The sequence below is a fragment of the Neopsephotus bourkii genome, unplaced genomic scaffold (genome assembly GCF_033783945.1).
Source record: "Neopsephotus bourkii isolate Nb327-2 ecotype Australia unplaced genomic scaffold, CSIRO-AGI_Nbou_v1 NB_53, whole genome shotgun sequence".
Lineage (NCBI taxonomy): Eukaryota > Metazoa > Chordata > Aves > Psittaciformes > Psittacidae > Neopsephotus > Neopsephotus bourkii.
Window position 1 is genome coordinate 8,999,877 of NW_026900570.1, and position 18,001 is coordinate 9,017,877.

At 38.9% G+C, this 18,001-nt stretch overlaps 1 protein-coding gene across 16 annotated transcripts in view; it reads left to right on the top strand.

Annotated features, from left to right (window-relative positions):
• PARD3 (par-3 family cell polarity regulator) overlaps positions 1-18,001 on the top strand; it is a 451,495-nt gene that overhangs the window by 148,833 nt on the left and 284,661 nt on the right. For all 16 annotated transcript variants that reach the window (XM_061349937.1, XM_061350015.1, XM_061349977.1 and 13 more), the window contains exon 3: positions 815-995. In XM_061349937.1, the coding sequence (XP_061205921.1) occupies positions 815-995 (181 nt within the window). The remainder of the gene's footprint in view (positions 1-814; positions 996-18,001) is intronic.

An 18,001-nucleotide genomic window follows, 5' to 3' on the forward strand; every position in this document is an offset into this window, starting at 1 on the left:
ACAGCAGAAAAAGAACTGCTCAGATTTACCAAAAAACCCTGATGTTTTTCCTCGTTCCCTTGCAATGGTGAACACAGATTTAGTAAATCCTTATTAAATTGGTGACTTGGCCAAGTTTCAAGTTGGGCTTGAGTTCTTAGGCTTATTTTGGAGAATTAGGTTGCAAATAAATGCAGAAGTATCTCTAAAAATTTGAAGAAAAAAATTTTGCAAGGGAAGCCCACAATTAAATCATATTAATAGGTAATTGATTGGTATGTAGCAGATTACTAGATGATTACTTGCAGTGATTATAACACTTTTGGGTGGCTTTGTATTTTGTCTGTAGCTTTCAGTGTATATTAAAATGATTTCTTGTTGGATATTTTTATTCTGTAATAATTTGGTTTTGCTCATGATTTGGTTTTGTAGTAATGATTCACATAGAAGTATCAAATCACAAGTGATAAATTCCAGTGCACAGATACCAATTGGCACTCAGACAGTTTTCTGCATTTCTGAGTAAGATCAAGTTGTTTGATGGGGAAGGTGTGACCCTTCCTTTCCTGACCTGGTGCCATTCATTCTGTGGCTTGCAGTGATGGGTTTCATCTTCCATCAGAGCTGTCAACCCTTTGCACTATGCAATGCAATTAATGGCTGCCTTTCCTTGGGCTGATGATGTTGTGATCTGGGCATTGATCTGTGTCTCTGTTGATAGACATTTCTTGGTCTTTAGAGGAAAGAAATGATGAAATGCTGATCTACAACAGCACTTTGATGTTGCTGAAAGTTGTGGGGTTTTTTTAACAGTAGATTAAATTGTCGTTTGCAGCTCGTGGCTGTATTTGATGAGCAAGATCCACATCATGGAGGTGATGGCACCAGCGCCAGCTCCACAGGCACGCAAAGCCCAGAGATCTTTGGCAGTGAGCTTGGCTCCAATGCAGCATCAGCCTTTCAGCCTTACCAGGCAACAAGTGAAATTGAGGTCACCCCTTCAGTCCTTCGTGCAAGTAAGTAAATGTTCTTAACATCTTGATGTGTTTTGTCTTAACTTCTGAGGATGCCAAGTGCTGTTATCCATTAATGCTGCCAGGGAAATGATTCATTATCTATCCTGATTGAATGCTGATCAGAGTTGAGAAACTACATAAATACTTGTTGCGTGCAAGTAAACAAACCTTTCTGGTTTAATAAATTATTTATAAACTGCTTTTAGAAGCATTAAAGTCCTTCTGTGCTGTCAGTTTAAAATTGTCCTCACCCTGAAAATCACAGAAAAATTTCCGAATGCAGTTGCTGCAGTATAATTCTCAGTTTTCCAGTTTTCCTACATTTAATGAAGAAAAGGATAAAAAGAAACTAAAGATAGAATCACTTTCTACTGAACCTGTCAATGTTGCTAGGTTATGCTTGTCACCTTTCTATAAAAACACCTGCTGATACATGCATTTACTGTGTTGCAAAAATACACTTCTTTAAAAACCAGAAACCAGTCAGGAACATCCCTTCCTTTATTTCAACATGAGGAACATTTGTTGCAAAGCCATGAAGCAGGAGTTACATATCACATTTCTTGCTTAGGCAGGATCTTTGAATATTTCAGCTTATTGAGAAGGTAAATCATGCCACTAAATTTACTGTGTAATTTCCATTGTTGTTAAAAATACCATGCAAACAAGACAATGTTGGATAAAGCATTGTTCCCTCTTATGTGTAGTGTCTATTAGTTCACTCAGTAAACTTCTGAAGTAGTGACTCCAGAAAATTCATAGCAGAAGTTAGTAAGTCAGTTCTTTGATATTGTACAGATACAGTTTTTAAAACAACTATTTGTAATTATTAAGAGATTAATTTTCTGTAGGTGTATTTTTAATGGATAAAATCTGTGTTTAAATAATCAGGTATATTGCAAATGGAAAAGTTACCACTCTGTTTAAAGTTTTGAGGGGTTTTTATACCAGGGTGTTTTCTGTAAAATTAAAGGAGCAACATTTAATAATTATGTTATGTTTTGTTGAACATATGTTTTTTCAAGCTATAAATATGCTTAATTACAACACAGAACTAAATTAGGAGGAAGGATTAATGGCAGGATAAATAAGTATCCTGGCATTTCAGGACCCTTCCATTTGACTGTCACTAGGGTATGCCACTGCTAAGTGCATGTCTCATTTCTGTGCATAAGCCAAAAAGCAGCCCTCCTGGGTTCTCAGCTTGGGGGAGGGGGCGTGGTGGTGGTGCTAGAGCAGGCGAATACATACACATTTTCTCCTTAATGTGATTATCTGGTGTGTTATACAGTACATTGGTGTTAGTGCATCAAAATCATATACTGCAGATAAAATTCAATGATATACTAAGCAGCTCACTTATCTTCAGTATCATTCTGGAAAATACATGGAATACTGAGCTAGTTCAGTGGTAGCTAAAATGGCCAAAAAGTGCTTTGAAGACCCTATGATACAAGGTCTATAGAAATGCAGAAGACTTTTAAAACTGTTGGTAAGAATTATAGCTCTTTGGACACTCTTTATAAAAGCATGCAATAATGAAATGGGTGAAAGTTTGTCATAACTAATGTTATCTCAAATCAGAGATGTTCTTTTATCTAGCAAATTCCTTCTTTCCCCCTCTTTTTAATGCTGACAATTAGATATATTTTGTTTTTAAATGTTCCAAATCACAGGCTTAGAATCCCAGTCCAGTAATATTATCCTGTATTAAACATACCTATTTCAAGAATTTCATTTAAATATACATTGAAAATGGAAATAATATCCTTATTGTATTTCCTTTATAACTTGTGAAGTGAAGCATAGCATACAAATGGTATTCTCAATATTTCAAATAATTATCTTCTTACTGTGTAAGTTCTATTCAGCAAATAAAACCCATCCAGTTTTGTGGTAGATACAGATCCTGATTATCACATGTTGACAAGGTCATATATCTATTAATTGGATTGGAGATGGGATACAAAATTGCTGTAATTATTGTAATTTTCTAGCTAATTGCAGGGTTGGCGGTGAATATTTTACTTCTAACAAATGAAAAACAGTATTCCATCTGAAATTGGTTTATAGCATTTTAGACATTTTGTTTTACATCTCTGGTGCTTTTTGCTCGCAAGCTGGGCTATGTTCCCCAGCAGTTCCCTGGCTGTAGCATAGCTTGGTCCATTCTGCTACCGCTCACCTGCATCTGAGGGGTACAGAGGAGCAGTCTCCGTTCGGTGGCAGCATCTCAGCACATTAGGCTGGGGCTGAAGGGCCTGCTGAGATTTTCGTTTCTTTGTTCTGGTTGCCATGCTACCCTTTTGTTTGTTTATAGATCACGCCATCGCTCCTCTCCCAGCAAGGGAAAGGTTAGCTAGATCAGGTCCAGCTGGAGAAGTAATATTCATCTGGACTCCTCTTTTCCCATGCACAAACACAGCCTGTACTTTGCACGTGGGGGGTTGTGTCAAATTGAATCTTCCCATCTAAATGTGGAAACAAAAGTGAGGCTGGCCCATACCCCCTGTGTTGTTTTGCAATCTGAAAACACAATTCATCAATACAAACAGTTGATTTATTTATGTTTCTTATCTAGCTCTTTCTTTTTTACTGCTTTTCTGTTACTCAGTTTAAACTTCCCCTTGTTCTATTTCATCAGTTGAGCTGCATTCTTTTTTTTAAGCATAAGAACACAAGGCGTTTTTTGTGTGTGCCTGCGTGCTTTCCGAGAAGAGGTTGGAAGCTCGCTGCAGAAGATTGTTAAAGCAGACTGATGTTTATTCCCTGCTGAAACATAAACTGGAGGCGCAGGTGAAAATTGCTAAACCTAATGAGCAATTTGGCAGATAAGACAGGATGTCAGGCGGTGACAGTTCAGCAGCGGGTGCACTGCCCGTGAACCAAGTTGTTTGTTTCATAGTACAGCATTTAAATATTGTAAATAAAATCCCTTTCCAGCTCCATGAGATATTGTGAAAAGGGTCATCTCTTTGTCTAGTTTTCCTTTCCTAGTTATTTAGTTCTGTAAAATAACTAAGGGTGCTCTTGGTCTTGGTGTGATTACATGCTACAAGTCTCTCTGTTTCAGCTGTTACAGTTAAAAGAAATTTTAATATATAACATTATTTGGAAAACAACATTAAGAGAGATTTAAATTACGTGTTGTGGTATTTTAATTTGTTAATTTTTTTTCCCTTGGTCCAATGTAGAGAAGAGTGAGGGGCTGGGAAATCTTTCTTTCTGTAGCTGTTTAATGGTGGGGGTGTTGAGAAGATGAAGCCAGCCTTTTCTCACATGAGCACACTATTGCTGGAGGCACCACAAGCTGTAACAAGGAAAATGGCTGTTAGATATTAGGGAAACAGTTTTCACCTGGAGAATGAAACAGGCTGCTTAGAGAAGTTATGGCATCTCCATCCTTGCAGATGGATAGAACCTGACTGAACATGGCCCTGGGCAACCTGATCCACCTGATCCGGTTTTGTGTGGAGAGGTTGGACTAAATGACCTCCAGAGAGCTCTTCCACCTGCTGAAATTACCATGTGATTCTGTGACTCCAAAGATAACTAATAAAATTCAAGTCTTTACTTCCTAAAGCTATTATTTGTAAATGCAAATGATGTTCTTAGTGAAATACCTAACAGAGACTTGTGCAAGTGTATTGTGCATGTACAGATTCCCACCATAGTCTAGCATTGTGCTAGTTTGTGCCAGTGGGGCACCGACCAGTTGACCATGCCTTCACAGAACTGCTGTTTTTGTTTTCAAAATGTCTTTGGTAGGTGTGTCAGCTCCTTAAAAATGAGGTATGGAGTAACAGTAAGGTTCTCCTAAAGACTGAAAGTAGGCATCTCCCCGAAACACTGGCCAGAGGAGTCTTAACAAATTACTAAGAGTTAGCTGGAACTGCTGTACTCCAGTGACGTATTTGCTCAAGTGATCTTTATAGATTTTAGTAGGACTCTCAGCATCAGTTTCATATTCTTGTCATAGAAGCAGACTATGGGACTAGGAAAAAAAGGCTCTAGATGAGAATATTATGAAGTGAGTGCATAGTTGAATGTGAAGATGTACTCAAAGTGCAGAGGATCAGAGAACTTGCTGCAGCTTCACATTTGTTTACTCAGCAGCACGGCTGTTGCTCCGAGGTTCCCTCTGTGCATGTGTGTTTTTACCCTGCCATAAGCACAAGTTTATTCCTCACAGATAAACGCATGCATGCAGAGACTCACTGGGAATCATTGCTATCTTAAAGTTCATGACCTTGCTTGCCTTTGAATTTGTGGATCTCTGCTTTTTGAGTGGTGTTCAGTAGTTTGCTGGTAAATTAGTAGAACATATCAAGTATTGTATCTGAGGGCTCTTTTAGGTTAAGGGCCATTCACTGTTTTAATAAATCTGGACTGGAATATAGAGTGTTGCATAAAAAACTAAGATGCACTTTCAAGCACTTTGGATGTCAAGGTTTCAGTTCAGCATTTCACTTCATACATTTTTAAAAACTGTTTTGAAATCAGTGAGATATGTACAGTCACTGCATCTAGAAAGAAAATTGTAATTTGTAAGGCAGTACTGGGAGAAGGATCTGGGCATTGAGTGCATTATTGTAGTGCATCTGGGCATTATGCTCTTCCATCAAAGGATCAAAGGCAAATGCTGCTGTAAGCTCACTAAAGTATTTGTCAGCATAAGATTTAAGCTGGAGTAACCAGTTGTGGTGCCAGATTTGGAGAAATTGTAAACAAGTTGGAGAGCACAAAGAATAAGATGCTTTGGAAAATATAACGAGTCATCAGAAGGACTGGTGTACTTGGTTAAAAACTGGTGGGGTCCAAGTCTTCAGGTGTATTATTTTTTCTCTTTCTTCACGTCTACTAAGAGAAGGGAAGTTGGTATTTCCTGGGAAAAAAGCTCCTTTTTGTAACCTGAAGGGCTAAACATTTTTACACCTCGTGTAACAAAACATTCTTCTGTGTGCTGCTGAGCACTGACCTGTGCTGTAGGGCAGGAGGATAACTGGCTGGTGGTGGTGGATCTGTCCTGTTTCTCGCTAAGCCAGTATTGCTTGATATCCACAGGTGGGCCACTTGCGTCCATTGCACGTATCTTTTCTTAGCATCTCACAATTTGAATGTTTAGAAAAATCCAATAGTAAGCAAACCAGTTAAATGTGTGAGCGCATAAATTAGTGTGTGAATTTCAAGTACTTTAAAATTGCTGTTTTAAATATGGCACTTCACAGATCTGATACAGGTGTTTATCTAGAGTCCCAAATGCATAAGCTGAGAATTGCTTTGTTAATATTTTTAAGTGCCTTTGTTTAAAGGTTTGGAGCACTTCATGTTCATATGTTGGTAAGAAATGCATAGGTGAGTTCATATTTGTTCTGGTTTCAAAAAATGGTAATGGCTTCGGCACTCTTTCTTGCATATGTCCATTAGAGATGTTTTCATTCTTACTTATGTCTCTCTGACTCCATATTCAGCTGTGAGTCAGCTTTATATATGGAAATAAAGTAATTTCAAATGTTAAAGAACTAGGGAATTTAGAAATTAGAATTATTGTAAGTATTTAATTATAATGAAAGACTATGGCTTTACAGGCAATGCTTGCTAATGTCAATGTGAGGTTTTTCACTAGCACCAGTGAACTTTGGGTCATGTCAGCTTTCAATGGTGGATCTCCTTGGTCAGAAAATTTCATTGATGACCAGCTGGTGTTCAAGTGCCATTGTTCCAGTGCAGTTCCAGGAATGATTTTCAAAAGATTCCCTAACCCATTTCTCCTAACCTGTTCCCACTTTTATTTCGTTGCCAGGCTCTTTCTCAGATGTTTCCTTTATTGTGTTGAACAATATGAAAAGAAACTCAAACTGAAGGCTTTACATTGAGCTGTTGGCAGCTGAATAAGGAAGGTTTCTCATGCATCTGAGTTTGAGGAGAAGATTTAGCAAAGTCTGTTTCCTCACCTTCTGGTGCTCTCGCCCTTCAGGAATTCGTATCGCATTTATCCCCATAGCTCTATCAAGGATGTGATTGTTTTAAAGCCAGAGTTATTGAATCAAAAAATCAGCACCAGGTGTTGCTTTCTTCCATGAGACTAAATTTGCTCATTCTGCAGCACAGTTCTGACTTGAGTGATCTCCAGTTGGTGTTTTCTGCAAGCATAGTGCTCTGCTGTTAATTTGGGATTGTTAAGTAGTTTAAAAAACATGTGTTTTTGATGAGGCCGTGACACGTTTGTAAAAACAAATAGATTATGAGCTGCTTAAGTTTCCAAATTAACCTTTAATATCTTCAATCTTCTCAGTATACCATCAAACAAAATACTGTTTCTTCTAGTAGGATTAAAAAATACCTGAAACCAATAAAATAATGAACTTTAGAACTAACTGAATTCCCTACAGGAAACCTAAGTAATCATGGGGCATTTCCATATGGTGAGGGCTTCTGTCTTCGGGTACTGATAGTGGGTAGTCATAAAAATATGGTATTGTGTACAAATACCTAGTGGTATTTTGTACCATAGCTACAGAATGTAGTACAAGAGAGATAATAAGTAAGGCTTATGAAGATATAAAGTATTGAATATGAACAGTTTAAGAAGTGAGGTTTGGATATTAGTCTAAATTGGACACCTTAAATAGATTTAATGATCACTTGAAAAAGAAGCTATTACGGAAGTCGCAGCTGTATTCTGAGAACATTTCAGTATGCGTGTGTGGTGATGGCGGTTGTGTTTGCTGGGTTTTATTTTCCCCTCTTTAAATGAAAGGTAAAACTTATTCCTTAAGGGAACTATATTTTTATGTATGCAAAAATGTAATGCCATTTTATCCAATCAAACATTACAGTGTAGCTGCTCAAGTCCGTTGTACTGTACCATGGGTTAAATCCCATTGTGATAACATTATTTGTTTATTGAGTTTGGCATCTCACGTGTCAATAAATGTAATATCACTCACATGTGTCAATAAATGTAATATCACTTTAGATGATTTCTTGACTACTCCTCTATTTCTTGTTATTGCACTGTAAGCAAACAAGAAGGAGCACAGTGAAGGCAAGGAGCATGAATGTGAAATAGTAGGGAATGTTTTTTCATGGTACAGACAACCACTCTGTGAAATTTTTTACTTCATAGAGGCATGTGTACATATTACACTTTTTTTTTTTTTTAATCCAACAGTTTCAAAAATTCTCCTGTGGTATTTATAGGTGCTAGTTCTGAATGTGATAGAACAGTATGCTTCAGGGCATCCTTAATACCCAGAACCACCAGTCCATGAGAGTAACTGGTATCCCGCTCATGTTTTACTTTGCTTTGAGGCAGCAACATTGGTCTCCGGTGGGGTTGGGCTGCTGACAAAAATGACTTGCAATTTGCCAAAATGAGAGGACGCAGACCTTGTCAAATGTACTTAATTATTCACTTAGTCCTAAGTGGGGTGATCTTACAGGAAGGGTGTTGTAGGGCTAGTGAAGAGCATTGTGAATGCTGGGGTCTCTGTGTCATGCTGTCTGCAGGGTTACCCTGTGTTCAGTGCAGGAGCTAGTGCATGCACACTTCTCCCTCCCCCCCAGTATTTTTGATATTTTTGGCCACAAGCTCAAGGCTGTAAAATATTATACTTTAAGAATATCCTTAATTAGGCTAAGCTTGTACTTCAGTGAGAGCATTGTTTCTTGCTTTTGTTCTTAACTCACAAGAGATCTTCTTGCTCCCTTCTTTACTGCATTTGCAGCACATGAACTCTTTTTCAGATGGGTATGTGTTTTGGAGACAGACCATCTCTTTTGGTGATTACTGGGAAAAAGATGCTTTAAATTATGTGTTTTTTGACATGTTCTTTTGAGGGGGATGAAACAGGGACAGATGGCTGCTAGTTGTATAGGCTTGTTTTTTAGTTTCTTTTTTATTTACTCTCTGATGCACTGAAAAGGACTGAAAGATGATATGGAAAAAAAGGAGTGGATGAGAAATAACTTTGCATTAATTTATTGCCTTACTTCCTACTTTAAAAAAGATAAAGTTTGTTCTTTCTCCCACCCATCTCTTGTAAATCTTAAATGAATTGTATAGTTAGATGAGCTCCAGCTTCAGAAATGCTGTGGGTTCATGTTAGGGGCAAATTAAACATTTAGAGTGAGAATCAAGCCTGTGTGTTCAGAAGAACTTTCCTCCACATATTCTGGCCCCTAACATCACTGGATGCCATGGAAGTGACAAACCTGGCTTGAGCCGCTGAAGCAGGAGCCTGCTTTCCTGTGTCATGGCTTGGCTCAGTGCAGCTCAGTACCTAGGACCGCTGGGCAGTCAGGGCTCTCTCTGTGACACTGCAGGAGCAGCCAGGGTCCCCCTCTGGGACATAGCAGCCACCTTGCTGCAGGGGCTTTCACCTCCTGGGCTGGTGCCAGAGCTCATCTCTTTAGGACTGGAGGTGGATGTGAGCTTGGGCTCCTTGGTGTTCCAGGTCTGCGTTTCTTGCCTCTGTTATGGATTTAGGTAATTAATTCTGTCAACATTTTTGGATTTATGGAAACTGGAAGTGATTGTATATATGGGAAGGGAGTTGGGGACCAAGTGGGTTTACAAACAAAAGCAAAAAGTGGTGCTAGGTTTAAGATAAAATATCTGTATTGCTACTTGCATGCAGAGTGTAAAGGGCTGTGCAAAGGCAGTAATAGCAAGCTATTGTGTTAGCTTCTGGAAATTGTGCATATGAGTACGGGTCTAGGCTTCTCAAAGCAAACTTTGATCAACCATTAAAACCTTATCCCAAGGGGTTGGATGTGATTCAGGTCTCTGTACAGCACTGTTCACAACTGGAAGTAAAACTGGGACTCCTGGCAGTTGCTAGGAAGCAGCAGATTCAATGCAGGCACCATGGATGAGGTTAGTATCAACAGACTTCAGGTTCTGCATCTGAGCTAAATACTTGAGGCAGCCTACTTTCTGATTCCTCAAGAGGAATGGGCACTTTTGGGGTGAGTTCATCTGACCCATCTCATCTTCAGGATTAGATGGACTATGGCCTAAACAGTGCACTGTGAGAGAAGCGTTGTTGACCTGTTAGGAAATAGATGTTTGTGAATCCTATTCTGTATGTGATTTACCGCACACTGTAAATTTGTATATGACAAAATATTTTTCTTTATGAAATAGGATGTTGCTTTCATTGCCTTGAAAAAATGACCATTTGTATATTTGGAAGAGAAAGGCTAAGTGTCGTTGTACAAAGCAAATGGGTTTTTAATTTGACCCACAGAGCCATTTTATGTGTCCCAAGGAAGTATTTACACAGTCATAATTATGCTAGGTAAGTATATTTGGGTTATCGATGGTAAATCATGAATGCAGATAATCCCATTTAAGCTTTTTTTAGAGTAAAATTGTGTTTGAGAAACTTCCATGAAATTTTATGGTTATCCAACAGCATCATCTGCCTTGGGTCTGATGCTGGTACCTAGTCACTTTCTGTGGTCCTGTTCCCAAGTTGATAAACCTCTGCAAAGAGGCAGCTGCACTGTTTCTTGCCACATGTTCTCAGACCTTGAAGAATAACAGATTATGTCATGTGACACTGAAAAGCCAGCCTAAATCTGGGGGAACAAGCATGACATGGAGATAATGAGCACCAAAGGACTTGAGTTGTCTTTACTGCTTTATTCAGTTGGGTGCCTCTGTACCCCATTCCCTCATGCACTGTGCAGTGTCTGGGAGTTATGGACATCTTGCCCTTACTGCTCTTCAGAGGATGCTGGCTCCCTGTGGACTTGGGAAAGGAAAGCTCTCTGTATTTATGCTTCCACTCTGAATGGGTGGCTGGGGAAAGGAGCCATCCCTTGAATATGGCTATTAAAGTAAATGCCTTTGCAGGTTTGCAAGCAGAATAAATGTGAGCAACATCTGCTGAGACTGTTTCAAATGAAATAACATTTGAAGCAATGCTTGCAGTTCATTTTCAGTGAATAACTATTTAGAGAATGGTTACACGTGCCTTGTTAACCAATATTATATAATAAACAATCTCTCAATGGTTTTCAGTAAGTTCTCTCTTTATCTCTCTGCTTTTGGGCTGTTTGGAACAAACAGAACTTCAGAAATGTTTTCTGCATACACAAGCTTCTCCACCAAATACAAAAGTGATATTATCTTCTTCTATTCCAACCCATTTTAAGGTCTGATGTTCAAGACCTTCATTAGATGACAGAGGGATTTTAGGTCAAGCGCTGCCGGACTTTCACAATGATTTCCATCTGAAGGGTCTTGCATAGTGAAGTCTCTTCATGTTTTATGTAAAATTTTAGTTGGGCTCTTGACTCATGGAAAATAAATAAAAATGAAGGGCTGACTAGGAGTGCTGCACTGAAAAAAAATTATGGAACTGTCTTTTCAAATGAACTGTGTGACATTTATTTGTGAGAAATATCCATTAAGTGGGTGAATAAAGTTACTGCTCTAGTTTGACATAGTAGGCAATATTTCTGTGAGTATTGTGCATGTAGGTGATTTACCTCTACCTCTGTTTTAAGTTCACCTTTAAAGTAATAAAACATAAGTGGGGAAAATCTTCCCGTAATCCTGCTTTCCCATAGCTCTTTGCTATGTTGCTTAAAATGGAACATTACAATGAAATAAGTATTTTCACTTTGTCCACCCATCAGGGTTGGGGGAAATCTATTTGCAGTTATTGCTGGTTCTCAGATAGTATTTCCAGTTTGCTCATCAGCAGTGACCAGGGGTGTGGGATGTGTAGTTGAAGGATCAGGGAGAGGGTCTCTGTCAGAGCTCTGGCTCCATGGTGAGCAAGGCTGTCTACAGGAGAAGTAAGCGAAGAAGCCATGTGTAGGAAGTAAGGAGGGAAAGAAGAGAAAATGGAACTGTTTTAAAACCTAACCTCCAAAAAGTGAAGGGTAAAAAAGCTTCAGTGAAACTGCAGCTGGGAATATGCATAAATGTTTATTACAGCTTGGTCTGCGTATTTATTATGTTAGCTGAAGAGTTTATCCTAAATTGTGTGTGTCTTTTGGCAGCTTATCTGTACAGTAGTATGTTGTGGTGGCAGCAAATCCAGAAAACCCATGGAAGAGGAGAATACCAAACTCTGGTCTAATGTGAGGTGTCCCTGCCCATGGCAGGGGTGTTGGAACTAGATGATCTTAAGGTCCTTTCCAATCCAACACATTCTATGCGTCTAAACAAGTGTGTGTTTGAGCCATGTTCATGGTGGTGCTAGGGGAGAGCAGTTGCATTCCTTAGGGTGCAGGCAGCAGGTTTGATGCATGGCAGTAGGGTGGCCATGCCCAGGAGAATGCCCTGGGCTGCAGGAAGGGGAACGGGTGCTTTCGGGGGTCTCACCCCTCAGTCTTCCCGTTGTGGCACAGGGCTGTCCAGGTACTTTCCCACTGGAATGAGCTTATGGAGGAGCACAGTGTATGCGCATGTAAGCATGTTTGTGCTTTTGTACTGGAATTTCCTTAAAGTTCTCAGTAGCTGCAAGTTCGTGGTAGTACTGTAATACCAATATTTACGCACTGTTTACCTGATGTGACTGCTGCTGTGCAAGCAAGCTTCTAGGATTCTTACTTCATTCCTCAGAATGATACTGTGGATGTGAATTCCTTGCATGATATTGCTATTACAGGCTGAATTGAATATTAAATTACTCCTCAAACCCTCAAGGCAGTACATCAGCTTCACTCATACTGAGCAATTTGTGCCATGTACCATCTTCAGTTTTTGAATTCTCCCAGGGCTAGGATTTTGCTCCATTCACTTCCATTTTTCTTTTTCAAAGTTGGAATGTTTCACTAAGGGTGAAAAATATTTTTAATGAAGTATTGTAATTTGATCTTATGTTATGGGCTTGTATTCCCCCCTCCCCTCATCCATGTTTCACCAGATGTTTTAAATATTTTCTGAGTACATGTGCTTTCAAGGTTTTTCTGCAAATCCAATCATGTTTTTAACAGGCACCGAGTCCTTGTGTATTAATGTTGTGTTTTTCTCTACTTTATGTCTCCTAGATCTGACAGATGTCTTGAGTTCTAGGTCAAGAGATTTTCAGAGTTTTCTGTATGAAAGGAGATAAGATTTGTACATAGTTAGAATTTCCTTGGAAAGGAACAGTTTCGGACCTCTGTGGGAGGAAGGCATTTCATTGACCACATGTTTTGTAGAATTTAATAAGTTTAGTAAGTAATTAAATCAAATAATTCATCTTACACTGCATCAAAAGTGATGGCTTTTGTAAGGAAAGCTGTACTTGTGTCTTTTCTTAACTTTTCGTTCTTAAAGAAAAAAAAAGGATTTGTGTATGTAACATGTAAAGAAAATATGGTGTTTGCTTACTTTGGAAAAAGATCTTGATATTAAAGTCAAGTGTTTAGCAAGATGGATGGCAATTTTCACTCATAGATACATGTGCTTAATTTAGTTTAATTTTCACCTTGACCAGCCAAATTAAAAAGGTTTGTTTGGTTCATTTTAGCCATAACTACTTTCTTACTCTTTTTTTTCACTTGCACTGCAATGCAGATTGTTTGTTCTGTGTTTCCTTACTTGATCTTTTTTCCCCACTATTTTTTATGTCATTTCTTTAAGACACCTGAAGGGTCATTTTTAACAATGAAATGTGAGGAAATATCAAAGGAAGGGCTGCTGATTAAGGCTCTTAATTTGCTGTGTGCTTTGTCTGTAGTTATCAAGCTGTAGAATGTGAGATGATCAGCATGTGTGATGGGGATGAGGCTTTAACCCCAGAGAAAGATTAGCTGGTGACTTGATGCTCCTTCCTCCTGTTTCCGTTTGCTGAAGTCCAGATAGAGAACCCAGTGCAGCTGGGCTAACTTGGTTCCTCATGGAAATTTTAGAAAACGGACATCCACTTCGTATCATAAGCCTGTGTTCAGAAACAGAAGGAGAAAGGAAAGGAGAAGGCATGAAGAATTAGAAGACAAAGAAACAGATCAGAAAAGAAGGGGCAGTGGGAATGGGAGAAGAAAGGAGTTAGTGGCAGGGGATGCTTACCTCGCTGGGGACAACTACAAATCCATAAGCGTTTACTTGATATGATTTTGCCATATAAATAATTACCATAGGAGCCATATAAATGATGCATGATTACGAGAAAGAAGTGAGTATGTTTCTGCTGCTCTCTGTTTTCTCCTCTTTTTTTTTTTTTCTTCTTTTTGCAAAACTGTCTGTGGAATCTGAGACCTGGGCCATGTCAGAAAGTGCAAAGAAAAATGTTAAAGGCATGAAAAGGAAGGATAATCCCACATGATTACACTTTTGTTATTTCTCAAGTGTTAATCACAAAATGAAAAATGGTATTGTGTGTAATTTTAGATTTGTATAAGTGCATGATGACATTTTGAATTACCTTTCCTGAAACACAAACTGTGGATGTCTCAGACATAGAAGACACTCACTGAATTGCAGAGCTTTAAAAATGACAGTCCTGGGGCTTTGATGGATTCTCTGTCTCCTGAAGTCTTGAAATTAAAGTCAATATTTTTCTGTATTTCCAACAGAAGTTAAAAGACTAAATGCAGACATTATTGCACAGTGTACCTGGGCTTATATAGGTGTTTGACAGGATGATCACAGGGTGTCTTCAGAATGTGAGTTATGAGTCTTGTTTGCAGTCTGTAGTGCTGCAGCATGTGTAGCGAATGATTATTCTCATACTTGGACTTGTACTTTTATCATTTAACATTCTTCTGTATTTGTTTTCTTAACATTTTCTTTTCTGGTGCAGTTTTTCCAGCTGCACTCTTTCTCCCTGTTTACAGTGTCCATTCCAGCTGGTTCCGTTGCCTTCCCATCCCATCTGCCACAGCCTTTCCCTAGCTATACTGCTGTAATCCCTTTTCTCCTACAAACCCTCCAGCAACCTGATTTCTCATTCATCCATACGCTGTTTTGTTTATAAGTGGAGAGTGTGGTTTTATGAGAAAAAGGAGAACATTCACCTTAAAGGTTTTTTGCATTGTTTTTTTATTCACCTCTTCCTTAGTGTGGAATAATGAGGATGGATAGCATCTGGTTCCATCACCATGGCTTGGGCTTGTGTCATCTCCTGCGAGAATGTCTGGTGACTGAGCTGCTACCCAGGAAACTGGGCCTGTGTAAAAATTCTGCATTAACTTTGTACACTTTCTTGGCATGTTGAACAGAAGTTGTGTTTTGGCTCAGCTAAAAAATGGATGTCTTGTGCCATTTTTCCCCCAGCGTATTTCTCCCCTTTACCATACCTCATGGCATAGCTGTACCACAAAAAATTCCCGAGACTGTATTTTGCAACAGTGGCTTCAAGTCTGGTCTGACTTAGGAAAAAACAGCTTATATATCTAGCTGTATTAGGGGGCTTCATGCTGCTGTGGTGTGCCTGCTTATTGTTGAACCTGCAATGAGGAAGGCAGTTTACCTTACATGTTTTTTCTTTTTTTGAAAGAAAAATAGGTTAAGTCTGTAAGTCACCACATAAATGCTAAGTATGATTACAAAAATGCAAAAATGATGATGATATAAAATTCTGTGAGGAAAGCCATCAATGCCTGTAGGCTTAGGTTTTTGTTCCTTTGCTTTTACAATGAGAAACTAAAAATGCTTATTCAATATTAATTCAGGATATACAGCAAATTGGCATTTGGAAGCATTCAGTTTTCTTCATGATTGTTCTGCATTCACTTGGCCGATTATCAGTAATTTCAGGGAATTAGAGATGCTCCTTTTAGAAGTTTCTAGTGAACTCTTTAGAATTGTCAAACAATAACAAACCTGCCACTTAGGCAGCAATTTCCCCGCTCGCTGTCCTCACACTAATGTTAGATTGCTCTTTGGGAAGGCTAGACAAGCAAACTGCCATATAGTAAATCATGGATTTAGGAAAATTTTTTCAGCCTCATGCTGCTGGGTGAATTTTGATCCAGTAATTTTTATGTTTGTTTTATTAATGCAAAGACTTATCCTCCAGTTTGCATGCAGCTAGGTTGTTTTTTCTTGATAACAGTATCTGCAAAAGGGTATTTTGTTAAAGAACTTAATGTTATATTTTTGTGGATTAAGCTTATGTTTCTTTAGTCATCTCCCAGTGAGTCCCACAGGAAGGTAATTCACAGCATGTGATGTCCAGGTCTTCACTTTTCCTCTCCTGTAAAACAAAATTGTTAAAACCCCTCAGGAATGGGGTTTGGAAGCACCAGTTACTGAACACTGTCCCCTTTGGTCCTGAATCACAGGACTTCCTAAAGCACAAAGTGTGGGAAAGGAACAAGAGCTGCAAACCTTTTGTGGTCAGAGAGGGGTGCTGGGAGGGACTGTTTCCTGGGTATGTCGGTGACAGCAGGATTCAGTATGCACCTTCCTGTAGGTTATGGATGTGCTAAGCATGATCATCTCTCTCTTGATCTCTGTATCTCCCTGTCTCCTGGAGTTAGCAGGTGAAGGGGGCCAACACCCCACTGCTTGTCTTTCTGCCAACTAGGAGTGAGGGGTGTGAATCTGAATGAGTGTGGGCTAAGGTGATTTGCTCTGCTGCTTCTCTCAGTGTAACTGCTTCCCAGCCCTGCTGAGGTGCTGCTGCTAAAGAGGAGCAGCAAATGTCTCAAAGATGTTTAACTGCTTTTCTCTCCACCTGTCTGGGAACACCAGAAATTATTGCACTTGACTGGTGTTTTTAGTCCAGTAGTCGTATTTGAGATAACCCAGCTGCTTCTGAGGAGCATGAGAGCGGTCTTGCTTTATACAAACAGTTTTGGAAACCTCAAAAAACCCCCGAATATACCTATGTGGTTTGTTTTAATTTGCTCTACATTAGTAATCACACAAAAGTACAGTGATAGTTGTATTCTGACTGGGGGAGGTGAGTGAGGTATGCTTGATGCTGAGCATGGGGCAGGGAGCCATCCAACCTGTCCCCTGGTCCAGCAGCAGTGTGTTTTGTAATAGCTGTGTCTAAGAGTCTTTCCTTCATGAGCGGCCTTTCCTTTTGCTGTCTTTTGCATGATGAAGAGCCCCTCTCTTAGAAATGTACTGTTGTGGAGAGGAGGGGACATACTCCCTTGCTAAGACTCAGACTTGATTTCCCACATATACTTAGCTTTGGCTCCCTTTTAAAACTTTTTGAGAGGTTTGCTTTTTGCATATGTGCTGCTTGACCAACGGATAAGTTATCTCTGCTTCTAAATTTGAACTTGAGTCAAAGAGAAAGAGTGATAAACATCCTTTGGAAATAGTTCAAATGCTTTAAAAATGCATAAATCCAAATCTCATTTGAGACACAGAAGTGAACTTTGTCATGAATTAATAACTTTTAAAATAGTTTTAAAAATCCCGGAGAAGAAACACAAAGTAATGAACTTGTTCTCAGGAATCTGTTTAGTTTCAGAAACATTTAGGAAATATTTTGTGTTTATGTGGATGATATGGAAGATAATGTTTTGGTTTCTGTAAAGACAAGATCCCATCTGAAAGTAGTGTGTGTCTGTATGCATACAAATTTACCATTGTTCTAGGGTGACCTTTAAAAACCTCTGCATGAGTGTTCTCTTTTAAATAGCCTTTTTATTGGTAGGGATGAGTAGTAGCTAACTTACATATTATTTAATGCAGTAGTTGTTTTGGCGTCTTGCATGAAATATAAGCTAGCTCTCATCTAGTTAAAATACTCTGCCTTCAGAGGTTGCATAAATGTAACTAACAAAACAATAAAGAGCTATTTTTCTGCTCTCCCATTTTAGATGACATTCAAAATGGTTACTTTTATTAAATGATAAAGTAGATTAAGTCAGAAGCACTGTGTTTAATGTAAAAATAGTCTATCTTGGCAAAATGTATGTGAACACATTCTTAGAGTTAACTTTCAGGTTTTGAGCTTAACACTTTGAAAAACAGAGGCAGTTTCCTGCTGGAAGCACATTGATTGCTTGATGCACAGAGAACTTCTACAGACTTCTACAGAGAAGCTATGGATGTTCTACTCACAACTGTACATCTTCCCGTGTTTACTCTG